The 26,401-nt window shown below is 47.2% G+C and overlaps 1 protein-coding gene across 2 annotated transcripts; it reads left to right on the forward strand.

Annotated features, from left to right (window-relative positions):
* The first annotated feature begins 602 nt into the window (after positions 1–602).
* LOC106742772 (BMP-binding endothelial regulator protein) lies at positions 603–25,972 on the forward strand. 2 transcript variants are annotated; one of them, XM_014616145.1, is made up of 11 exons: positions 603–893; positions 14,600–14,746; positions 17,585–17,673; positions 19,609–19,708; positions 20,255–20,431; positions 20,810–20,992; positions 21,813–22,066; positions 22,141–22,300; positions 22,354–22,541; positions 22,719–23,116; positions 23,205–25,972. In XM_014616145.1, exons 2-11 carry the CDS (start codon positions 14,644–14,646, stop codon positions 23,449–23,451), a joined length of 1,899 nt encoding a protein of 632 aa, XP_014471631.1. In that variant the 5' UTR covers positions 603–893; positions 14,600–14,643; the 3' UTR covers positions 23,452–25,972. The 2 variants fall into 2 exon arrangements, with proteins under 2 accessions (XP_014471631.1, XP_014471557.1); XM_014616071.1 differs by lacking the exon at positions 603–893 and adding an exon at positions 11,797–12,487.
* Positions 25,973–26,401: the final 429 nt, after the last annotated feature.

The following is a 26,401-nucleotide window of genomic DNA, read 5'->3' on the forward strand; positions in this document are numbered from 1 at the left end:
TTTTGTCTCTCGCTCTCTTCGGAGCTGTGCGCCCCGAAGAGAGTTTACGAGCGCCTTCGGAAGATAACTCACTAACAATTCCCGTTGTCTCTCGCGTGAAAGCCACCACATGGCGATTGCATTCCGTCGATACGTCAGTCTAAACTCGGCGCGATGCATCCTATAAGTCTGTCTTGTTCGGTCATCGCGGTTTGTTTGCGCTTCAATATCAGAGAGGACATAATGAAGAAAACGCAACGTGGTGTTACTACGCGTTCGAATGTAACAACGGAAATTCTTTCCGAGGGAGACACATCAAGAGGTGTAAAGTCACTTCTCTCTCGAGGATATTCCGTGGAAGCACGATCTCTTCCGCGGAACACCGTTCGAAAACAAATACGATCTAACAAATCTAGCCTCTCCTTGGACGCGCTTCGTCTCTCGCGCGCGCGACGATACCGCCGACGAAGCGAGGAGGGACGTCCTCTCCTCCTCCTCTTAACCCGCGACCACTGCCAACCACCACCACCAGCGAATTGTCCTCCCGCCTCCCCTCCTCACGATCGCGCGCGATCTTCGCGAGTGCACGGTGGTGGCAACGGAACTTCAGTGCAGCTGCGGCGAGCAGCTGACGCGGAGTCATTCGTGCCGCGACGACACACGAACGTGTACCGTCTGCGAGCGGGACGGCCGAGATTCGCCGCGCGCGTCTTCGACGCAAATGAGCTCGCGTCGCGAGTGCGTGCGAGCGAGGAAAGCGCATTTGCTCCGCCGGCCGATCGCATCGCCAACCAGCGCGGTGTGTTGCGCCGTCGTTACGCGAATCCGAGGTGAGCTGCAGCAGCAGCATCGTCGTCGTCGTCGTCGTCGTCGTCGTCGCCGGTGGCTGTAATAAAGGAGCACGAACGAGACAGGTGAGTACGATCCTCCAGGAAAAGTCCGCTAGGATAATCCCGTACAAACACGTGGCCAAGGTGGTTGGCCACAACAATAATACAAACAGTTGAAGTACGGGATGGAATTCACAGAGAGAGAGAGAGTATGTGAAGAACCTGCGACAAAATCATACGCGATATTTATTCCGATTAACTATATATTCCGAATCAACTGTTGACCGAGGGATTAAAGAGTCGACGTAAATCAGCCCCGCGTAACGTTCGAGGCATCCTACTTTTTCTCTCTCGTTCAGCGCGACACATCGGAAAAGTATCGAGAGGAGGATAGAAAGAGAAGGATCCGCGGATTACAACGCGTGATGGATGGATGGAGCGAGCGGATTTTTAGCACATGATATCACCGCGAGGATACGGAGACACCTCTCGGCAGTGAGACACGTGCGCAGGCGACACGTGATTCCCGTTCGGTGACAGTGATTCGGAACAAACTTTCGTTTCTCACTAGGCGTGCCTATAAATATTTTAACGTTTCTCGCGGCATCGATCGAACGTGCGGCGGCACGATAGTGACTTTGTACTCGTGCCGAATTTTCGAACGCGTGAGTCCAAGTATCGATCTACGCATATCGATGAGACTCCACTTCTTCCAAACGGTGGAAAATAACGTGCGCGCGGAGAATGGAGAAATTCGCGCGACTTGTCGGCATCAGCTGTTTCGTCAGATTAGTAACGGCGCGCCACGCGCTCGATCGGCCGATCGCGCGTGACCGCGGCAGGCAGCACTTTCAAAAATGATCGTCACCGAAGCTGGTGGTGGCGATATCGCGTGGGTGCGACGAGAAAAGGTGAGAACACGCAAGCTCGCGATCGATTTTTCGGCCGGATATCGTCGTCTTAGAGAAACGAGCGGATAACCTTCGCACAAGAGTAGGAAGAAAGTCCAATCGAATGCAATTAACCGCTCGAGTCGCGCGCTAGAGATTACTGGTTTATTCGATCAATACGCACGGCCGATCAAGCACCGCTCGATTAATCAAGGGAAATCGATAACAATTTCGACGCGAGTCCTAAGAAATAGCGGTGAATAGCCTATATCGTGGCGAGTATTGCAGAGAGAGATTCGCTTGGTGTCCCCATCTGCTCGTTCTATTCCTTCTTGCGCTCTTCGGAGAGTTGAGAACGATTCAATTGAAATGCCGAGCAGATATCGGCTCCATCCCTATAGCCGCGACACGCACACACTCGCAGCAGCACGCACCTGTTACGTTGTGTTGTCGTTCGACCGCGGCGTGGCTGCACGCGACAGCTCGTGCCACTTACTTCCAGTTACCTCTCGGCAGTGTGAGCCGTCGGCCGCGCGTCGGAAACTCGAAGTCATGATCCAAACGTAAGATCGAGATCGTACGCCCACGATTCATTCTCGAAATAGATAGGAGGAGTCGCGCGTTAAGAGACGATGTCATTTCGCGAATGACGGAGAGAAGCGTTCTCTTTTTCTCTCGGACGCTGCTTTCGTTTCGGGGTATTGATCTTATCGCCGGTTCCGGGAGTGGGTTCTCGAAGGTAGAAAGAACGAAGAAGAGAAAATTGTGCGTCGCAAAACCTGAGGAGCGTTTTAGGAGCACAAACGAGGTAGAACGACGACTGATCGCTTAAAGTGCCGTGGAAAAGTAAACATTTCGCGTGAGCATGTGATGAAAGGGCGAGTTACATATATCTCCCGGCTTGACCTTTCTAACGGCGAGTGAACCCGGCCGATGAGATTATTTCTCGTAACTTTACTATATAAAGAAAAGAAGAGAAGAAAATTGACCGTAATATTCCAGCGCGTACACGCAAGAAATGAGACATCTCCGATTTTTTCTAATTCCACGGCATTTTTACTTTTTTCTGTATTGCGTTTATCTTGGCGATTTGTTCTCTCGCTTAAAGAAAGATTAAGGGCTTTGTTCATGAACATTGTTTATATTCTACGTATATATATTTACTCCGTTGAGAGAAAAACCGAAACGTATGGACGTTAAATTGTCGATACAAATGTTTTCGTAATTTCGTCACATATAATTACCGTGGTTGGCTCCGTTCGTGGCCTTATACCGATAATTCAAATTCCACGCAGTTCACGCGATCTCGTAACAATGAAAACAAAGGTGGCGCGAGCCGAGTGGCCGCCGCGCAAGTAAGAAGAAAACGGCGACGAAAATTCCTACGGAGATTATACCGGATTTAATGGCCGGGTAACACAGCGCGAGGCACTGTTCGAGGAGGAAAGAGATCGCGATCTCCCGAGGACGATCTCCGCGAGAGTCTTCTTCCTCCGGAGGCCTCGAAGCGGCGCGAGAACGAGCGAGATGCGAGGTCGAAGCCTTCCCTCTCCGCTGTCCTCTTCCCGCTCGATACGGAGAAACCTCTATCTCTCTTTCTCCTGCCTCTCTCTGCACGCATGTCCTTCCACACAGAGTTCGTCTCTTCCCGCTTTTGTATCGGGACCTCCGCGGAATTTTCGAAAAACAAACGGACGAACAAAGATCGAGACAGACGTGTGACGAGATGGTATCGGCGAAATTGGTCCCGCAAAGATCAACGTAAACACGTAGTGATGTTTGACACTATAGAAAGTCTTGTTACTTCGCTGCGAAGTAATCGTATCGCGATGCCTATCGTCTCACTTTGCCTGATTTGTCACGTCGTAAATCGCGCATACATCAGCGACGTCGCCGACGGGCAACCGGATGCGCTTAAGGGCCAAGCCGCGGCAAGTACGAGAAATTACGATCTTGACGTTCGTAAATCCCGACGCTGACGTAAAAAGGAAGCGGATCGTTGAACCTCCATTACACCGTCACGTCCTTCTCTATGTAATTGGCTGTCCCTTTTTTTTTGGCGCACCTTGACGAAAAAAATTTCGCGAATTATCATATCGAGAAACACGCATGGAACAACTAAAATTGAAACGAAAGCTCAATTAATTGCGTGTTTCTGCAAATGAATTAATGGGAACAGTGCACACGATGGATCGTTAATGAAGGATAGTTTCGTAAACGCGAGATATCTAAATCGTCTGAAAGCGGTGACTGAAACGAGAGGTAATTTCTTTCGAGACGTGACGCAAGACGGTGGATCAGTAATTCGAAACGCGGTACGCGCCTCGTATCTGCCGTTGATATTTCCCGATCGGTTAAGAGACTCACGACAGCCCGCATATATATTGGACATTTGCATTTTAATCTAGACTTCAATTAAGCAGTAGAGTGTCCTATATCTTAAGGCGAAACGTCGTCGCTATTGTTGCACGGGTGAAATTTCGGTACGGCTTATCTTTTATTCCCCGTCTGCGCGCAACATCCAATTCGGTCCTCGTGGTCTAAGACGATCAGTCAACTGACATCCCGCTGATACCGTTCACAGGAACGAGACAATTGGACCGAATTAATTGTGCTCGATAAGCGTATTGCCGCGCTCGCTAATGAAGTTTCGTTAATCTCTCGTACGATTGATATTCCCGCCACAATTTCGGTCCTTTGATGATAAATCCATCGGGAAACATCATTGCGCTCGTTCGAGCGACAACATTGCTAGAATCTATCTTTAGAGGCGCGCTTTCTCAGCTTGATTGGATCCGTATAACGCCTCATCTTCGTTGTCGTCCATAGTCTCGTTTTGCCGCGTTGAATGGGCAACGCGGATAATAATCGGGTGCTGCTTCGAAAATTAAGTCCCGCCTTCTGCGACGAAGTGGATTACGCGTCGCGAGATTGAATTTCGCAAGAATTAATGACGTCTAAAAGTAAATTGAACTTCCCCGCTGCGCAACGCCGCGTCGTGTCGTTGAGAGTTTAGCTGTTTCACCTTGCGCGATCAATTTTTAACACGAACAAATCCTGTCGCGTCGTGTACATTTTAATTGCAGCTTCTCGAACAATGATGCGAGCGATTTTTTTTAATTGCGATCGAAGGAGCTCGAGAAAAGCTTAGCCGGAGACTAAGAAATGAAGCGTCCTTTCTCTCAAATGAATTCAATAATTTCGCGTTTGACCTGAAATTAAATTAGCCGAGTTACGCGTGATGATCACGAGTGTATCGTATATACGAGAAATTGAAAGACAGAAATTAAAATATATCCCAATTAATAAAGCGCGGCAATAAATGTTATCCCGATTATTTTTTTACGAGTCTTTCGGCGAGCGCAGTATCTGCTTTCGTAATTGCCATCGTAAAAGAATTTAATTTAAATAAATGACCGAAGGTGCAACCTAAAGATGCTCGTTGGAAGTCGTAATTCGGCGAGGGCCGCACGGCGCGCGAGAGTATTTACTTTCATTGCCCCGATAAAATCGCCTCAATCAAAATCCATTAAAGTAATCGTCTTAATATACATTTGCTTTCCCCCTTGATCGTTTTATTGTATACATCCAGACGACGAAGTGAGAGAGAAGGAGGGCGGGAGAAGCAGAAAAAAGACGGACGTAAGGTCGAAACTCCTCTCCGGGACTCACCGCCAGATGCATTCTTATATGAAACGATCGAAAGTATTATCCTCCGCTTTAAATCAGAGATAAGCGGGACCCGTCTCGTCCATTAGGATGCATAAGATACTATTTGACCGTGCGTGGAAGACCGCGATAACGGATTGCACGCCGGCCTAAATACATGAATACGTGAAAACTCAATCGGGGAGAGGAAGCGCGCGAACGATTACATCTCGGAATATCTGATTTCAATAGATTGCCGATAGATTTTGAAACCCATCAATTTTCCTCCACTTAATCGAGATATCAATCATTCGAAGATTAACCTAATCTCCTCTCTTAATCCAACTTGAACCACAGTCTGAACTTCCGAAATGTGACTAAGATAAGAGGAAAGTCAACCGTTTGTTTAAGCATAAACTACATTTAATATTATTTACAATATAAAAAAAAAACATAATTTCGGACATAAATCGAATTTTTTGCAATTTTTTCCGGAGAAATGTCGATGACTCGAAAATTCTCGGATTTTTCGAGACTGAATTCTTTCACAGATATTCATAGCAGTCGCGAGTAAGATGGATTTAAATTGCATCAACCGCTCTCGGCAGACGATAGTCATCGTCTAAAATTAGTCGCAGCCTTATCAGGCATGCCTAAAAATTTACGACGGGGCGATAAGTTATGAATAAGTAAGTCATTTACACGAATAAATTGGAATCGCGCATAAGTATGTGATTCGTCGAGGGATTAAAGGCAAAATTTCGCAAACCCCGTTGTACCTACACAAATTCCACGTTCACCGTTCGCATTTCTAACATTTTTCCGCCATGTGTAACGCACCGTCACCGTGCTTTATATGACGAGTTTTATTTCCACTATCCGGTGCCTCCTCGGCAGCGCCGTGATTCGCCCCCGGATCAGGAATCCTTGCAAATGAGACGCTGGGCAGGAGAGAGAAAGAGAGAGAAATGGATTTCTCACTGACATATGTGACGCGAGCAACCTTTTCTCCAATTTGTTGAAAACACTACGGAATTTTAAACGGGAATTTATATAAATAGACACCAATTTAAGGATTCATCGTTTAGAGAAATATATTATGCGAAAATCTTTAAAAATTGCTTTCGAAACAGTACGATTTTTCACGGTTAATAGTATCGTTGTTAGTGCGAAAGAAAAAAACAAACAAACGATAAATAATCGTACAATGGAGTCACGGAAGGACGATTAAAAAAGATTAATAGTTGCGAATCTTTCGGCATTGGGAAATCATCGTGTGGTCCCGATTGCTCCACTTGACGATCGATGCTCTTCGAGTGAAGACGACGACGGTCGAGGGCGGTCGGTGTCACGAACCGAAACGTCACGCGAAAACGATCATTCGGGAGCGACCCGCGACCAAGCGTGAGAAAGTCTAAGCGCCATTGTTACGCGATTATATAGCGCGCGCGCGCTCGGAGCGCGAGGAGTCAAGGAAAAATTCCGACGAGCGAGCGAACGAACGAGCACGCTGCGCGATTATGCGATTGCGAAAACCACGTCGGCCGCGCGAGTTTCTCGACGACGCTTCGTTCGCGGCGAGGGCATGGCAGGTGGCAACGTGAGAATCCCGGGTATTAATGCGGAGGAGGAGCAGATCGGAATTATCGCGCGCCTTTTGTATCGTCGCCTGACGGAGTTCTTTTTTCATAGCGTATTATACGTTCGCCGCGACGCACCTCCGATGTGTCGATTGAATTCAAAATTGATTCGCCAGACTGAATATTCGAGCTTGTTATCTTATTGTAGGAATTCGCAATTTAATAATTCCACTGACCCCTGATCAAAGCGCGATAGCCGCGAGATATTTTTCCTCTCAGACGCGAGGGTCGGCAAAATTGAATGCGTCGGGATCATACCGGTTTTGGAATTCCTGCCTACGCTCGGGCGAAATTTTATTATAATATCATGATGTCATATTGTTACGTGGACAATGCGAGTGGAAAAAAAGCTGATTTAATTCGAGCGTCCGTGACGAGGTGTAAACATTCCTTCGGCTCGAAATACACGAAAACACGGCTTGACGACACACGTCCGAGGAAGTCGAAATTGTAGATACGCGATCCTAAATCAAGCCGTTATTATATATGCCCATAGGCGGTGAGGATAGCACCGCGCGTTCTTCGCAAAAAGTGACATCGACGAGCGGCATAAAACCGTCGTCCCGGGCACTCGAACGGCTCAAACATTGAAATTTCAATATTGGCTCGCCGAGAGCGGTTCGGAACGTTTCTGTGTGCATAAATTATTACGCCCGGAGCGCGCGAAAGGACGTCTTCGAAAAAGGCCGTCTTAATGACTCTCGACCGTCCACAGGCGGACGCGGACTTTGAAAAATAGTCAGAAATCCCCCCGAACGAGATTATTCCATCGGCACGGCTCTCTCTCTCCGTCGAGAGCGCTTCAAGTTTCATTAGTTTCCACGCGAATCCACGCCCATGTTCGACTTCGAGGAAAAGAGAAAAACAAGGAAAGAATCTGCAAAGGAAAAGATTGCGATCTTTGGCGAATGGTTGTAGCGAGCGACGCTCGATATCGATCAATCGTCAATTATCCGCACGTAAACACGGCGGTCGCGTAACAATATCGGTAATTATGGCAAGCGCGTAAACGCCGCCGCGACGGCGGCCACCGTCGGAAAATTCGAAACATGTGTCTTATCGGCTGGGCGGAACGCCCATATTCCGTCCGAGAGATCGTAAACGCCGCCGATAAAGATCGACTGCGTACTTAATGTTGCATTACATTAGCCTACAACAAACGATTGCTAAATGAGCGATTACCGCTGCCGCTCCGACCGATAATTACCGTTGAACAAGCGGTTATTACTGCGCCAGCGATAATTCATTATTACTGGTTCGCGTACTACGTGACTTACATCCCCCGCCTCTTTCTTCGCCGTGGAAAAACGTGCCGATATTATTGTTAAACAAGAAGCAATTACCAAGCGCTAAACGTCGGCTTAATTAATTTAATGTGATCGGAACAGAATAGACGATGAAAGTCGGATCGATCCCTCTTGTCTTGATACTTTCATTAAAAAAAAAAAATAACCCCTTTCGATATATACTAGCATTAACCGCAGGCAGACGTTAATCGCGTTAATAAAATGTGCAAACGATCGTTCGCTCTCCACGGAACTTGGTTTTTCGTTTCCTCCCATTTTCACCTACCTCGTGAAAACGAGCTTTTGCCCTTCTTCGAAGAGCCCATACGCAACAAGTGGCGGATCGAGACCATGACGAAAAAGAGGCGAGCCGGAAAAATGAACGATTCGTTCCGCGATTTTTTCGCTACGTCGAATGTCCGACGGACTTTCACGGTGATTCGCTGGAAAAACAACTTGATCGCTTGAGTACGCCCCAGGATTCTCGCTTCAAGCAGTTGCAACTGCACGACACGCGTCACGTACAACTGGCTGGTGAGAGGAACTCGAAATTTTATGAAATAGTTTTTGCAAAAGAATTCTAGGTGATATCGCGACGAAAAAGACGAATTGATTGAGGAAAGAAGAACGTCGACGCGACGCAGATAACTCCGGCGGAATCTCAAACGTTTTATCGAGATGAATGGAATAGTAAATTGTTCGCATCTGCAATATGTAGAGTTTCACTCATCGACGACTCGCGTGATCAAGTTGCGCCTTCGAGCGTAATATCGTGATGAAGAAAAGCGCGCGAAACGAATGATTTGTCGGGACCGAGCAGAGCCTTCTGAATCTTACGCGTTGCAAATTCACGCTCTGTTTTTCGTCTCTTTCGGTATGTACGAGCGCGCTTAAATTAAGAGTTGTAATTCGTTCGGACGGGCGTTTTTCTCGGAACAACGGGAGAAAAATTACAACTTTCCCGCGAAGGAATGCCCGAAAATATATCGCACGGCGGGTTGAATCTCGCGAGAAGAGAGATACAAGCCGCACGTTGTGCGGTAAAAGAGCGCACGCTGACCCCGCGATTGGAATCTCGCGTCTGGTTGCGTCTTACGCGCGCCAATTCGCTCGGTCCGCGAATAGGAAGAACTTGGAGGGAATGCGTCGAAAAATGCATAACTCGGATCGCGTGAGAGTCACAAGTTTCCGCGTGGAGTTGTTGGTAACTTTAACGACGGATACCTTGACAAGAATTTTCCGAGATTGTGTACAACGGAACGCGACGTATCCCTTCTCCTGACTGATGATCAGTGTCGCCGAAATAATGAAGTACAAGGAGAATCGTTGGAAGGGCCGACCTGAAAAAGGCGAACCGCCGTAACACGGTCGACGTTGAGAGTCACGACGTGAATAATGTCCGCGTCAGTCTCTATTTTCAATCCCGTAACTTCGCGAGCTCATCCGAACGCGGAGAAAAAGCCGCGCGATGTAATCGTTCGCGCGAGAGATGCTACTCCGCTCGCGCTGCACAATTGAAGTGGCTCAAGGCGGAAAATTGGAGACATTGAATGTGTTCTCCCTTGGTTCGTGGTAGGAGATTGCACACGGACGTAAGAAGGACGTATGTGCTCGACGAACTCTCAAAACGCGGGAGAAGATTTGGCGGCGCACGTGCTGAAAAATTCGCTCAAACTGGAGGAACTTGCGTAAAAACGGATGTAAAATCGAAAGTTTCGTTTCTCTCCTTCATTTTACGGAGAATGTCAACACATAAATGGACCGCAAGACGGGAACGTATCAATTTCCGTCTCTCTTTCTCCATTCCTTCTTTTTCTCACTGCTCTTTCCCTTCCATTCATTTTTTTTCTCCTCGCCCTTCGCGCCACGTTAAGAGTTACGAACAATTTCGCGACCGCGGTGAGTCGTAACCGAATCGTAACTTTCTCGACAAAGTCTGAGGCACGCACGTAGGAAAATATACAGCCGTAGTAAAAATATACCAAAGTTCGCGCCGAAAAAAAATACAGTCTCGCGGTCTTCTCCGCCTGATCGCGAGTAACGCAAAAGCGTTATGAAGAATCTTGAAAATGAAAATCGTCAATTAACCGGCCGGCCGAAATACTTTTCTCGATAAAGAAGGACGTTTGTCAAGCGGAATCATAACATCATCCACGACATCCATTTAACTCGGTGAGGCGCAGGTGTTTCCACCGCGATACACTTCTCGTAAAAGCGGCCTGCCGTCGTCCTCCCTCCCCTTGCACGTGCACCGGACTCGCTCGCTCGCTGCGATTTTTCTTTCCTTTCTTTCTTTTTTCATTACACGCGCGCGCTCACTTGCGCAAATGAGCGCATCGGTCGGCGAGAGAAGCATGAGAGGAGGACGCATAAACACGGCTCAGGAGAGGAAAAAGAGCGATCCTCTTCCGAGCGTTGCGCAGTAAAGAGCGCAACTAACGTTCCGCGCGCGATATTAGGCGGCTCTTATATACCTTGCGTTTCGCGTGCGTTCTAAATTTAGCGCACGCGTGTACAGTAACGAAAATATATCGAATTCGTACGCTCAGACTGCGATTAGCGCTCTATCGGCCGGGGAAAAAGGAGATATCGCGTATCGATAAGTGTAATTATTGTGGGTACCCAACACTTGAAAAGCGAAATATGCAAATCGCCGCGACCAATCGAGTCTCGCGTTGCGTCAGCAAAACATCCGGCTTTCGATTACTCCGCGACGTTAATTATCTGGGAAAATTGATTGTGCTCGTGAAACCGAGAGAGACAAATTGGACTGTACGTTTCGTATCGTCACACATAATCTGCAATGTACGCGCTAATCCGAACGATTTTCCGCGTGCGTTTCGGATCGGCGAATTTTCGAAGATGTTCGTAGAGACACCCGGGCGGACGAGCCGAGCTAATCAAGCCGCTCCGCTTAATTTCTTCGGAGTTGGCGCACCGGGCCGCCTCGTAAATCAAACCTTGACATTTTGTCTACTCACGCGCAAGCTCGGCCGACCAATAACGGGGCGCATACCTGACGGATGGATAATTTAGTCACAGACGTGTATCGGTGCGGAAAGCGAGACCGCTTCGAAGAGCATGTATCGATACCTCTGCTCGTTTCAGCGATACCGCGACGAATATTACTGCAAGTATCAAGCGAAACGTTGTTAGATTATCGCGGAAATTAATCGGAACTGAGAGAATCGTGAAAAATAACGCGTTAGTGTATCTATGTAAAAAAAAAACATACATCGCATCGTCGTAATTTTGAATCGACTATCGTAAGAGGATCGGAACGGGGAGAGAGAGAGAGAGGACTGTGCGCGATCCATCGTCTAGCCTCTTCGGATTCCTACGGTGCTCTCACGATCTAATTTACCGCGGTATGGTGCAACGAGCTTCCCTTTGGGGCGCCGCCTGTCGAGATTCGATCGGAACGCTTAGTCGGCGAATTAGCGATGCGCTCGGAAAAAACGTATTCGAAGCAGCTGGAGTCGCGTCATGACGGATCCTAATTAAAGTCCGGAGTAAAACGAGAACGATCGCCGGGAGGTGATGGCGGTGAAGGAAAGGAGGAGGAACGGTAATAACGGCACTGAGTGAAAGTGGTAATGACTATTAATAGTTAAATAGTACGCGCGAAGAGGGACGAAAACTGCCGTCCCGACCGCGAAATCTCGCCAACGTGAATTTCAGACTCTCGGGAAGCGCATCGATAGATGCGTGGAAACCCGATAAGGAATATATACACGAAGAAATTTCAGAAAGTACCCGGTTTCTCCAACTTGAAAAGCAGATGGAAAACTCACAAAGACACCTAATGTACAAAATATTTCTCTCCAAGAAGACCAATGCGAGGCTCAAACTATCGCCTTTGCTAACGTAAATCACTGAAACCCGTCGAGCGTAGAAGGAAAGCTCCGCGTTGAAACGGCGATCTCGCGCGGAAATTACACGCATCGAGAGATTCCGCGGGGAAAGACAGGAACGGATTACGGTAAAAAGTGATTCGCACGGTGATAATTTCTATTTAAATAATTACGCGCGCGCGTGAGTACAAGCGGCGGCTGTGTTTCCTTCCTTCCTGAATAAACGCTCGAAATAGTACGGACGCTCTCTGATAAATGTTGCTCAACATTGTGTCGCCGCGCTAAATACATCAATGACAAGCGGCGTGAATTGTCGACGGGCCGCTGCTACACAGCGGAAGATTCAGCCCCGCCACCTGCGTGAGTGTTTATTAATCACGCCCTCCCCGTAATAGAGCTGTGCTCCACTTACGACTACTCGCTCCGTGAATACACTTTCGTGCACGCGCACCGGCAAAATTTTCCACGCCGATGTTTTATGACGCGGATCACGACGATACGCCAAGATACTCGCCGATTGTGCGTGCGCGAGCAGTGCCTTATCCAACGTCCCGATGATCGCGACTGGTAATTTCAATCATTCTCAACGCAACGTCTTTCCCTGTTATTTTCTAGGGTGAGCCGCGTCGTTCACGATAAATTCACCTTTCTGCGTTTCCAACGAAATGTATTATACGTTGAAAAATATACAAGAAAGAAAATTGCCGGCGATTTTTACTTCGCGTTTCTGACATTTACGACCAAACTATCAAACTTCTAACGTTAACTTCTCTAACCCGAATAAACGAGCAGCGATAGCGCGAAACCTACGAGATACACAAGTTGAACGTTCATATATTTTCCATCTCATGTTGAGTTTATGCGAGTAGTATTCGCTGGTCGAATATTTACCGCCATGCTTTGAATAGTTCGGGCGGTGAAATTTACGGTTTTAATCACACGAGGTGTTAACAGTCCGATTACACCGCTAGCACCTGTGATTTGGATTAGATCGCCTGTGTGCGTGTAAACTGCCTGCACGAGGGAGAGAGAGCTCCTTCCCCTTTCGCAAACAAGCGTCGCGCGAGCGCCTCGCTTGTGCAAACAATTCGCATGATTGCAAACGAGTCGTTACGCGCACGCAAAACTCCCTTGAATCGTAGCAGCGAGCGCGAAAATTTATCGGACGATCCTCATCGCGTATCTCGGAATCCGTCGTTGCTTTTTCTCTCGACAACGTCATTGCGACGCGAGAGGACGCCAGATAAGGAATCGTGTCGATTCCGAGACGTAAAGTTCGGTTCCAACGAAACGGCGCCGCGAGAATGAGAGAGCAGAGGTGAAACGTATAATTAATATACTCATATTTCCCACACGCACCGACACTCGTCATTTATTACCGTATCGTAAAACGTCCGATTCCCGTGACTTTCGAAACTAACGACTCGAGTAACTAAAACCGTGATTAATACACTTATCTTCGCGGCTTGACGCAATCTATTCGCGTTGTTTCGTTCGCGCGGAGTCGACCAGAAGAGAGAAAATCTCTTTTTTTCTCACGCTTCTATCGATACGCCGAGTCGCGGGCGCGTGCCTTTTCTCCAACGGCACACGTGTGTGTATTAATAGATCCGTCGAGTCACTGCGGTCGGCACGGAGACATTTCGTCGTGGGTGTAACGACGCGCTCGCGTTGCACACAAAGGGTACGTGCAAACTTCGTAATCGATTAAGGACAGAGGCCCGCGGCGATCTCGACGGCGCGCTAACGCCTAGATTTCCCATTAATCAAGCGCGAACGAAGCTCGTTAAGGCTTAGCCGATTCGTTTCGAGATTATGCGCTTAAAGTGTTGAATAATGTATCGGTAAGCGGGAACAATACTCGTCGATAGATATTCCGTTATAGCGTTTCCCTTTCGTCTCTCAAACCACCGCGGCACAACGACGCAACAATTGTGCGGATTCTCAAGTGTAAACACGTGGGGCGCGTGTGGTCAAGAAAAGGTTAAGTAATCCGCGGTAGACTCGCGCAATCGCGCGGCTTGACGCGGCGGAAATTTATGCTAAGCTTGTGGAAATCGCGGAAGCGCGGCAGTCTATTATGTATCGATGCTAATGACGAGAACGCAGACACTTGCGAATCTACCGTAACTTTCCCTCTCTCTCTTGGAAACGAACAAAAAGACACGTGTGTCTTGACGTTATGGTGGACGCGGACCTCGTCTCCCCGAAATTACCCCGACTTCGCATAAATCCAAGTAAAATACGGCAAGATCGCTTGATTTGCGAATCTATTGTAACTCTATCCAGCACTTTCGAATATTTTCGTCCACCTCCTACGCATCGCGAGCCATTTATTTTCGTAGTGAATCGAATTTCGCGCGTGCGCATGTGCTGATTAAATCGATGTCAATTTGTCGATATCTTACGAGTGTCTCTCTCTCGATATTTCGCGGTTGAAAAGACGCGTAACTCGCCTTTTGCTTTTTGCAGGAAATCGTCGCGACGTGAGAGAGCCGGTGCTATTACATCTAAACATGGAGTTGACACGATTGCCTTCGATACCGTTGGCTTTGGCTTTGGCCCTGGCCTTCCTTTCGACGGCACGCCGTTGCGTCGACGCCTCGGAAAGTATAATAGGTGAGTACGCGTAGCGAGAGAGAGAGAGAGAGAGAGAGCGGTTGTGTTATTTTGATAGCTGACTAACGATCGGATGGTGCCAACATCGATCGGCCCGTATCGACGCGTTATCGAACGTTCGAACCAAGTTTCGCGCGAATAAATCATACGTAAGTGTACGAGAAAAAATTCCGTTCGAGACGATGTTATAGATTAGTAGGCCCGACACTTCTAGAGGTTAAAGGTGGCCATCATTATCTCGCGTTCGTTCGCGTCGCCACGTCTGCGAGTTAATTGATACTGCATTATTAAGGGGACATTTTTCTCTTCTCTCATTTCTGCCGACACTTGTCTAATGTTTCATACGGAAATAGAAAGATATTTTCGCGCGAACGATGCGACAGATATAGTCAGCCGCTGTGAGTCAAGCGAAAAGGTAGAACCACCGTTAGCTCGCGATAGTTGTCTCGAGTGATACTTAGGTGTCACTTACGCGACTGAAAAGGCATTTCCCGCCTTTCGATCTCGCGGACGCGCCGGCGATCAAATTCCCGATTCCAGCTGCTTTGCGGTGCGCTCGCCCGTCACGCTCCATTTACGCCTTTTAAACGCTCTATTCTTAGTCTATCTCCATTATCTACCGTTCTATTTGCGAGTCCGAGTCGAATCTTGCGCGCGAGTCATCGCGGCTCGTAGCGTTGCTAATCGCCAGGCAAATTCGTTCACGCGTCATTCTTTTCGAAAAATTGACGACGATTAAACGATGAAAGTGCAATGCCCGTGAACAGAATTTGCGATGAAAAGAAACTTTTCAATCCCCTGATAAGTTACATCATCGGCGACTTAATCCTGCGATTCGCGTGGGAAGCACCGGTCACGCGACAAAGTCCGGCCGGTAAGCTCGTCCCCTGAATGTTTGCGCGCCTAATCTTCGTCGGCAAGCTCGGAATGTCCACTTATACCGAATGCAACGAATGCGTAAATCCGTCTTTCCACGCCGGCTAACTGCATCTCGGAAATTATCCGTCGACGCGGCTCCTTCCTTCCTTCCTTCCTCCTCGACGCGCCGTTCGTGCCTTTCAGGAAATTACATTCCCCTCGGTTGGTGCACTCGAGGTTAATCAGCTACTCTCGCAGCCGCTTCGCGCGCGAGTCGAACGCTTCCGTCCGTCTTAGCGCCGTCCGATTAGCGCGACTTCGTTTTATCCGCTAATTAATCCTGCACTCGTGTATCCCGCGAGTATAAATTCTCGCGTGTAACCTCAACACACGGTGAACGAGCGAACGAGGACCTCCCATTTTCAGACTGCTCTCCGAGTTTTTAACCGTTCAACCAGCTCGAGGAGCGCGAGAAGAGAGAAAGATAGAGGGATGTACGATAAAAGGTGAGGAGATCGGCGCGAAATTGTTTCGGGTTTCTCACCGTGGAGATTACACGTGGGTGAGACGAACGAGGAGAAAGAGATGTGCGGACGAATAAATGAAAGCAAAAAGGGGAGGCGAAAATTTTGAGGCTCTAAACGGTCGCGAACGCCACGTCCTTCCTCGCACATGCATTCCTGCGCACTTTGACACCGATGCGTCGACGCTTTTCGAATAGCTTAGCGAAAGTAACGACGATTGATACCTCGAAAACAAACGAACGAGCGAGCGATCGCGCGATCTCTGCCACTCGCTTTTGCGGCGTAACTCTCGCGGGCTCTCGTGTGATGTCATCCACGGACGGTTACAATACTAACCGCTTTCACTTTGACAATCGCCGTTCGATATATTTGCGACGAGAAGAGTGACGAGCATTACTCGTCGAGTCAAACGATTAGTTCTTTTTAGCTGCTTTGTCGAACAATGAGTTAGACAAGATATCTCAGCTAAAAGGAATAGACCGTATGTTTAGCGCTCTCAAACGCGCGATATAAAAAAGCATTCTGTCCCAAAAGGAAGTACTACTCTGCGAAATGAGCGATTGATTCTCTCTTTCTCTCTCGCGATCCTCGCGAGATTTTCGCGGCGAGACGGTGATAGGACATCATGAAGCCGCCTCGAAAGTACGACGCGTTAAATCTCTGAGAGCAGTGACAGAGCGCTTTCTCAACGGGCGAAATAAAGAAACGAGATAGATAACAAGCAGAAGAAATGACAGGAGCGACATTTTATTCCATTCTGAGAGAAGGAGAGAGACTCGAAAGTATAAATAGAGTGAGAGACGCGGAAGAGGCTGCGCAGTTTTACAGAAAGGTTGCTTAAAGTGTGCAGGAATACGTGCGCGAGGGAACCGGGAGGGATGTTGGTGGTGGCTTCGTCGACCTAGCAGCGGAGCGCGACATGATTTCCGCCGGGAAACGGACGGTCTTACGACTGGCGTGTGTCCTAAGGTACGTTAACGATGACATCGCGTTTCATTTTTTATCGAATGATAATAGCCAGGAATAGGGGTAAAGGGGAGGGGTGGGAAGCGAGAGAACGAAACTCTATCTCTCTGTGCTAAAATGACGACAAATTATCAGAAAAAATGAGATACTAAGTTCCTCGCACGATCATTTTGGAGGTATCGTTGAGTACCGGGTGAAACGCGGGCGTGTGACATGAAATTCCGCTGGAACTTGATTCAAACGTGATTCAAATACAGTGAAAACGGCATAATTTGCTCGTAATTCGAGATGCGTTGATTTAGCGCTCGCGATGAATATTATCAGAAGAACAGGGATCCAGGGAATATGATTCGAAAAGTAATAGTAAATCATGCAATTCGCGCGTGAAATCTCTCTAGAGTATGAATATCTCTATCGTTGCAACGCTTATTGACGTGTTACTCTTTACAATCGAGTCCTTTTTATCACGATTGTTGCTCTAAATTTGCAGGAAGCAGAGAGACCTGTGACGTCGAGGGCGAAGACTTCACCGTCGACAAAAAAATCCCAAATACGAGGTGCTTCAACTGCATTTGTAAGGTAAAAACTGTGGAACGCTGTTAACCTTTAGAATTAAATTCCGTCAAATTTGAATTCATAGACCGCGGCGAATCTGTGTGCCGTCGAAAGTGAACCGCGTGTGGTTTAAACGACAAGCCGCAAGTGCTGCTTTCAAGCATCTGAAAGATTTATATTCCATTAGCTGGACTTAATGCCGAAGAAACTTACTCTCGCATTTGATACGAAAACAAAATATTTCTAAGGTGGTTATGTGGAAAATTTGGAGTGTAGCTTTTTAACACACTTCTTTTAAGATAATGATAAGATGGTGAAAAAGAAATTTGTCACGCATTATTATACAGACTAAACGCTATTCTTTGATAAAGACTTGAGCACCCCATGGTATCGCGTAACAATGTTTCAATTCGAGAGAACAACGCGAAGACGAGAACTGCGCGACGACAAGACCAGCTGAGCATCGCGGTGTTCTGCCAAGACGAGAAAAAAAAGAATCGCGATGGAGGAGGGGAAAGCTACGTGACCGTCTTCTAATTCGCGAGATTATGTCGTTATCGCATACGCCATGTGGTGTTAAAGGGGTTAAAGTAACTGGCCTGGTTCGGGAGGTCAAAGGGAGGAATCTCCATTTCGAACGATCGATTCGTCGCAGACAGAGATATGCGCGTCCGCTTGCATCTTATGACGCGCCGCAACCTCGATGCATCTCTCAACGTACCGAGTGATCTTAGCGCGACCGCGGCGATTTATCTGCGCGTTTGGTTCATTGACTCGTCGACTCGTGGCCGACCGAGATGAGGCTTCTTGTTTTCGTCCCGCCGTTGCTGCAACGAGCGGCAGCGGCAGCGTGTGACATAATTATTTGTTTGTTGCGACGAGATCGATCGGCCTCGATCGATCATTCGCGATTTACGAGACGCGATCATAAGTCGCCCGGGCGAGCCCTGTGATCACCAGCTGGACTCCCGACGCTTTCATTTATGCTCGTGCAATATTCCTATCGCGTTGCTACAGCCGGAATGAAGTTTGCGATATTTCATTTGTACGTTATTGTAAAAATAGAAGACACGCGCGAGGCGATTGCAAGAGAATTCTGATTGAATAATTAAAAATGACAGAGCAACCACGAATAATGGAGAAGTATGCTTTTTAACACGCGTGAGTGTATTTAGTTTATCGTACGTTGCCCGATCATTAATTACGAGAATAATTAATTTTTCGGCGTTGCGTAAAAATGCTCGTCGGGCCTAAAAACAGAAAACTTCCTTTTGCGGTATACCTAATTACGTTCGTCTCCTCCCCCCCCTACATACGTGACCGGCGTGCGCGCGACCCACGTTAAATTACTTTACATAATTCTGACAGAAGATAAATTGTAAGGACTTAATTATAGAACCAGAGATAACGAACCGGAGAAATAATTACTGGAACGCGCGATAACGCGGACGAAGTGAAATCGGAACAAGACGCGATAAAAAGAGAAAAAGAGAGAAAAATCATGCCGGAATTTCGACGACACGCGGCATGTGTGACTCAGTCGCCGACAAAATTCCCGATTCATAACGCGTTTTATTTTAACGCGTCTATGTTCTTCTCTCGCGCGACGTCCGCGCACCGAGACGAAATTGCCTCTTCGAGACGAGAACCTGCGAGTAATTGGTAATTTCGACAAGTCATCATCCTTGACTTTGTCGTTTCACGTGACGCGACTTTGAATTATATTCCACGGGCGAATGATAAATTGTATCTTTGGCAAAATATTTCTCTTCCTCGCACTAGAAAAACATTTTGATCAAACTGAATAGAAATTCTCTCCGTACGGAGCGGTCGACCCTGAGGTCGGTATGCTTTTGTCGTTGAGCAACGGAGAGAAGATTTTCTGAAAACAGCCGGTATTCCTACCTTCACGACAGAGCTACGCGAGGAGTAACATTTCTGCCGTTCCTTTTTTTCCAGAACGGATTCGTGGAATGTGTGAAGCAACAGTGCCCGAGCATCGAAGGCTGCTATACGTTGCTGGATCCGCCCGACAACGAGTGCTGCCACAGGTGCACAGGTCTGTCCGCTAATTCGGCTAATTATCCTAATCGTCCTAATTGGCTCGCGAGAGAGAGAGATAAAGACGGGGAGGAGAGAGTCCGCGGTAAGATGGAAAGCCGAGAATGCTCGCGGAATGCTCGGCCGGAGCATTGTTCCCACACAAAGGCACTTCTGTTCGTCGACACGGTGATAAACCCGAGGAACTTGAGCGTCAGCCTCGCGCGCGCGGCCGTCTGTTTACGACACGTAGCTGACAGATGCGCGGCCCCCCTTATCGCCCCCTATTAATTATGTTAATGATGACGTAAGTCAACTCTCGCGCGCGCGCGCCCACCGATGACAAAACTCGCGCGGGAAAACGGGCGCAAAGTACGAATTACATTTGAAGAATCGAAAGTAAAATTCAACATTGCCCAATTATTCTATCGTGATGCTATTTCGAGCTGTACGAATAACACGGACATAATAAAGTTGATACATCACTTAATTCGATCGAAATAGCGAGTCGATTTGAAACAAACGTGAACTTGGCAAAATTTTAATCGCACGTGTGGAACTACAGGATGCATGCGGGATGGCTACTATCACGAATCGGACACGACGTGGACGGATAAGAAGGATCCGTGCCGGGTATTCACCTGCAAATCGGGCATCATCACCGAATCAAAGCTACGATGTTACACGCCCTGCTCAAACCCGACACCGGCCGCACCTGGCCAATGCTGCCCGGTCTGCGCAGGTACGTAACATTTTTCTTCTTCCCTCGCTCTGATGCTGCTGCTAATTACCCACGCCAATCTCACAAATATTTCTCACGATCCCCTGAATGCATCCCGCCGCGCAATTAAGGCCGGAATGTTCCCCGATATAACGAGGGAGGAACGATATAATGATTGAAAATTACAGCGCTCATCCCCGACGATAATGCGTGTGTTGTAATGTTGTCTCCCTTTCCTTGTTACATTTCCTCGATAAATCACGTAAACTCTCGTCTGAACGACGTTACCGCGCGAGAACTCGCGCGCTTCACGTACGTAGAGTAAATTTCTACGCTCGCACGTTTCGATTCGGAGTAGCATAGATATAAACGTGAATATATCTCGTAGCGCTTTTGCAGGATGCTTGGTGAACGGGCAGAAAGTCACGGCGGAGAGATCGGTGACAACGACGGAGGACCCCTGTGTAACCTGCGAGTGCAATAACGGACAGCTCACCTGCGCGAAGCAAGCGTGCCCGACGCTCAATTGTCCTGCTTCGAAGATCATTCACGCTCCCGGTGAATGCTGCCCGCACTGCCGAGGTGAAAGGAATTATATAATTTTCGTTATATTTCACATGTGTCCCGAAATTATTCGAACCTCTCGGCAGATACTTTCGATTGTTTTCTCGAGCGTCTTTTCATCGACTCGCGCGATAATTCGAACATTTCTTTACCTACAGGACACGGATGATCGTGCGTGTGTAATATTATATAAAGATACGGGATTGCTTCGTTACGTAAGCATTGCTTGGATGCCGATGGATTAATAGCGCTCCGAGAGTTTCATTTTGCGACAACATTTTTCACAAGAGGAGCATTTTCCAGGCGATCACGCGAACAATTAAAGTCACTTTGAATTTATAGGTCATTCCGACTCTCTTACGGTACGTACGGCCAAAGGCGCGAACCGGTTTTATGCGAATCTGATTATTTTCCAATGTCGCAATTGCGCAAAAACCAGCCGCACGTAACACCACGATTGTCATCTAACCGTCGAAGAATACGCGCTGCTATTTAACTGAATATCTCGGGACATTAAAATGCCGCGATAAAATATAACGCTCGATGGTTACAATACCGCGCGCATAGTGCTAACTCGATAATAAACGGAAATATAACCCATGAATTGTCGCGTCAAGGAACGAGCTTCGTTACGTAAAACGTACAAATACTGTTCGTACATTTTAGTAAATTGAAAATGCAAGCACGCATAAGGGATGATTCGTAAAAGGAAGCATATTTTTCTCTCGTGCATTCAACGTGGGGAGAAAATGATTTTTCAGCTTATTACGGCGTCTGAAAAAAATCTCTGCTCGTCATTTCCCGCGTCTCTTTCTCTCTACTTGATTCGATCACACAGGTAGCAGAAGATTCCTACAACCTCCGAAAGGCGCGTGCATGGTCGGCACGATGCTGTACACATCGGGGAAACAGTTCTACGCGGATCACTGCACACCGTGCACCTGCATCAATTCGACGGTCTCGTGCGTCAAGGAGACCTGTCCGGTGCTGGAGTGCCCGAGGGAGTACCAGACAGCCGGTCGCTGTTGCCCGCAATGCCCGATCATCGAGGAGAGCAGATCCTCCTGCGTTTACAACGGAAAAGTTCGCGAGGCGAGTATTGGAAGCTATCGTGCCTCGCGCTCGATATCCCGTCCGGTTTAAACGTCTTTTTTTGTCCTAGGCAGGATGGCGAAACTTGGAAGCTTGATTCCTGCAAGACGTGCGCCTGCAGTCAGGGCAAGGTGCGCTGCGCGAGGCTCATGTGCCCGCCGATAAACGAACCTTGCCCGCCGAACACGAAACTGGAGCGTCCGAAGGATCAGTGCTGCGCGCGATGCGTCGAGAGTAAGTGCCGCGCACCTCGCCCCGAGGACCTTTATCAAGATCGGTTCTTTCAGGCGACGGAGTCTGCAGGGTTTTCGGAGATCCGCACTATCGCACCTTCGACGGCAAATTCTACACCTTCAAGGGACCGTGCAAGTATCAGCTGGTCAATGATTGCGTGGGCCGCACTTTCAGTATACGCGTGACCAACGACGCCAGATCGACCAAATCGTCAGCGTGGACCAAAACTATCGCCATCAAGGTTCGTGTCGAACAAACTTCGAAATCAAACTGACTCGAACACTGTTGCTGCATTTCGTTGCGGCGATATTTCCAGTCGACGTTCTTCAGGTCGACGATCAATCATATTGCGAAATGTCTCGCGCGCTACGTTAAAGTGGATACCGAAAGGATATTTTATCTTCTGACCGCGTTGCAGGTCGGAGACTTGAAAGTGAATCTTGGCCAGAGAATGAGAGTGAAGGTGAACGGGAAGAAGGTGGACGTTCCTTATGCCGTCGCGAACCGACTAGACATCAACCGAACGACCGACAGCATAATCGTGAACACGCAAATCGGGATCAAGGTACTCTGGGACGGTATTAGCTACCTCGAGGTGTCGGCACCCTCGTCGTACAGGGGACGTCTGTGCGGCCTCTGCGGTAACTTCAATTCCAACGCGAAAGACGACTTTACCACGCGACGAGGCCGACTGCTGACGGACGTGCAGCAGTTTGGCCAATCTTGGACCGTGGGCGCGAGAAAGGCATGCGTTCGAGCGAGACCCGGAAACGTCGACGGAAAGGAGGGACGTTGCAAAGGAAGGAAGGACCATCGGTAATATCATCACTCTCTTTTGAGGAAAAATAAGAATTGCAGTGCTGCGTAAAATTTCGAGAAAACTAATTCCGTTTGTCGATTGTAGACTGTGCAACCGGCTGAGGTCGCAAATCTTTGACGCCTGCCACAAGAAGGTGAACCCTATGATGTACTACAAGGCCTGCCTTCAGGACATGTGCGAGTGTCCGACCGAGCATTGCTTCTGCGAATCTTTCGTGGCATATGTGCACGAATGCCAGCGGCTTGGTATCCAATTGCCACACTGGCGGAAGGCTACCAAGTGTCGGACTGTCTGGGAGCAACCGGCGAGTCTCGTTCGCCGCTTACACTAATCGCGTATGTTCGTCGCCGCGTACGCTCTACGAACTCTATCCCGAGGAATACACCGGCAATTCTGGTGTACGATTGGAGAGAAAGAGAGAAAGAATTATCCCCCCCCCCCTTTCCCTAATGGAAATGAGAAGAACGACAGCTGCGAAGCGTCCGCATTTTACAGTTTCGCAAAGGAATATTCTCGTATCGAGTACCCGCTTGGATCGTCGCGCGGAGAAACGCGGATAACAGTGACGCTCTTCCGCGACGCCTCGCGTGCGTGCATGCCGCGACGGATTAATTCGGAACGTATTCATAAATGCTTATTTATTCGTAGAGCGACGTTAATGCACGTGGTGCTTATAAGTCCCCGCCGTCTATAATGAGAAACGAGAATCGACTATTAATGCGGGTGAAAACGTAGCGTATTCCGCGGCTGCAAATGAATGCGACCGAACGTTGTATTATGACGCGCGTGACAATGACCAAGCATAAAATAATCAATATTTTCACGACTGAAGCCGTGAACTTTTACTCTTCAACGTTTTACGCGGTGTATCGTCTTTCTCAATCTCTCTATCTTTCCTTTTCCTTCCCGTCTTTCTTTGCAAGCCCTCTCTTTCTCTCTCTTTCTGCTTGCGGGAGCACACGGACGCGGCGGAGTGCTCGGCGAGAATCTACTAGTCACCACTTCGTATCAATATGCATTAACGATGAGTTCCTGTGCCCCCGTGTTAGTAACGTCGAGTAGCGACTAGGGATACACTCGAGGCAGAGTATAAGAATTTTTTTCACGTGAACTGACGATGGAAAAAATTACAAATTTTAGAAGAGCCGAACTGCAGAAATCTTGCCAGTTTCGAAATTATGACTTTCCAAGAAAAAGGAAGAATTTAACATCTAACTTGTTTCGTCTCTTAGCTCGAGAATCTCTCTTTTATAAACGAGAGATGCGCATTTTTTTCACTTACCAACTTTAGTCACACTCTGACTCGAGTAACTCTAGTAATGACTGTCCGTCGACGCGGAGCTGCGATTTCGCTCGTTCGCAACAGAAATCTCACGCGGGTCACAGCAGCATGTACGCAGCCATGACGCCCGGAAAACATGGATCTCTGACGCTGTGTGTGAATGTGTGTGTTTGTCATGAAATCCCGTAAAACAAGCATCGTATGTGCGAGAATGAAACGGAAAATGCGGTCGATCTTGTGACACAAAATGAAGCAAAGCGACGATAGCTCGTATTCGCGTCTCATACCTAGCGAATTCAATGCGCGACTTCATTCAGAATCTTATCTAAATGTAATGATATATATCATTGCGGTGTTGTCGTGAAGCACAGAATTAATACGGCACATTGCACAACGGAATATCTAATAACCGAGTGCTGTCGTGATTTAATAATTCTCATCGGTATTAGGGAGAGGTTGTTTACTTTTTATCATTGTAACGCTGCGTTAGGGATTCTACTACATTGTACTTCGCCGGGGCATACGGTTACCCAAATAATATAACTGCAACACAATAATAATACTAATAATAATATTAATAATAGAGCCCTGTCGGACATACCGATTATCGATCGGTATGCTCGAAATCGCGAGAACGACTCTATAAGTAGCAGAAAGTGGCGATGCCTTGTAACGTTTCGGAGGAACCGTGCAGTATTTCGGCCGATGAGCAGGCTCGCGGCATAGCATATACATCCAAGTGCGTTAACGCGATCATACCACGTATCGATCGGTTTTATACACACATACATTTGTATAGAAATATATAATATATAATATATGTTATTATATTATATATTATATATATTTATTAATATTATATATATAGATCCGCGGCTCTCTTTCCTGTAATCTGTAAGATCCGTATATCCACCGAATCCACGCACAGTGCACGCGTAAAGCTCGCATATTTACTCGCGGCTTCTCGAATCCGCAGATTCGAATCTCGACGAATCATCAGATCCGCAGATTTCAGGATTTCGCGGATTCCTCGTATTTCTTAGATCGAATGTTTCATTAAGCGTTCGGATCTTCCTTACATTACGCGGATGAAGAATATCAAGGTCTGCGGATCTATGGTTCTTGCGAATTCACTTTTACCGTGCCATAAACCTTTCTTTTTTTATCGGTCTCACAGATTCTCGAATCCGCAGACCATACCCTCTCCCAATTTCCACGGATCTTTAGATTTACAAAGCCCGCGGTTTACTAGACTCTTATCTTTTCGTCATATAGGATTAAGAGGGGGAACGTTTCCCCATATATTCGAGAAGTGCGACGAATACACTCTTTTTTATTATTATATATATATATTTACATAGCGCGCGCGCGTATAAAAAGTAGATGTTTATCCCAACCGTAGCGAAACGTTTGTAATAACTTGTACATAGGAAGATACAATAATTATTAACGTTAAGTGAGCACTAATCATGGTTTCTAATAACGTGCGACGTTTTTAATAGCTTTTCATTGTTTCCTCTTTCATTTCTTTTCGATTTTATCTTTCTATTCTTTCTATTTTATCTTTTATCTTTCTATTCTTTGCGATTTTATCATTTTTACCCTTCTCTATCTATTTCTCATATTTTTACTATATTTATAGTGCGAAAACTTTCTCAGAGATACCCGAGTCGAAATATCGGATCTATAAATACTGCCAAAAGCAAAATGACCGATTGAGGATTCATGAAATATAACATTATGCAAACTGTTGGTCTCTTTAAATGTTAAAAATAGCTGATTATAAATAATTATCTTGAATTTGGGAGTTCTAGACAGAAAGAAAGAAGTTGTAACAGTGAATATAATAGTTATATGTCTAATAATGCTGCAGACCAATCCAATGTAAATTTGAATTTGATACAATAATAAGATTAAATAAAAGTGTAAGGCAGATAGGATTTGTTAGATGCTAAATTTCGACTCAAGTACTTTTACGAAGAGCTTAGAAGCGACTTTT

The sequence above is a fragment of the Dinoponera quadriceps genome, unplaced genomic scaffold (genome assembly GCF_001313825.1).
Source record: "Dinoponera quadriceps isolate SergipeBrazil2010 unplaced genomic scaffold, ASM131382v1 scaffold119, whole genome shotgun sequence".
NCBI classification, from domain to species: domain Eukaryota; kingdom Metazoa; phylum Arthropoda; class Insecta; order Hymenoptera; family Formicidae; genus Dinoponera; species Dinoponera quadriceps.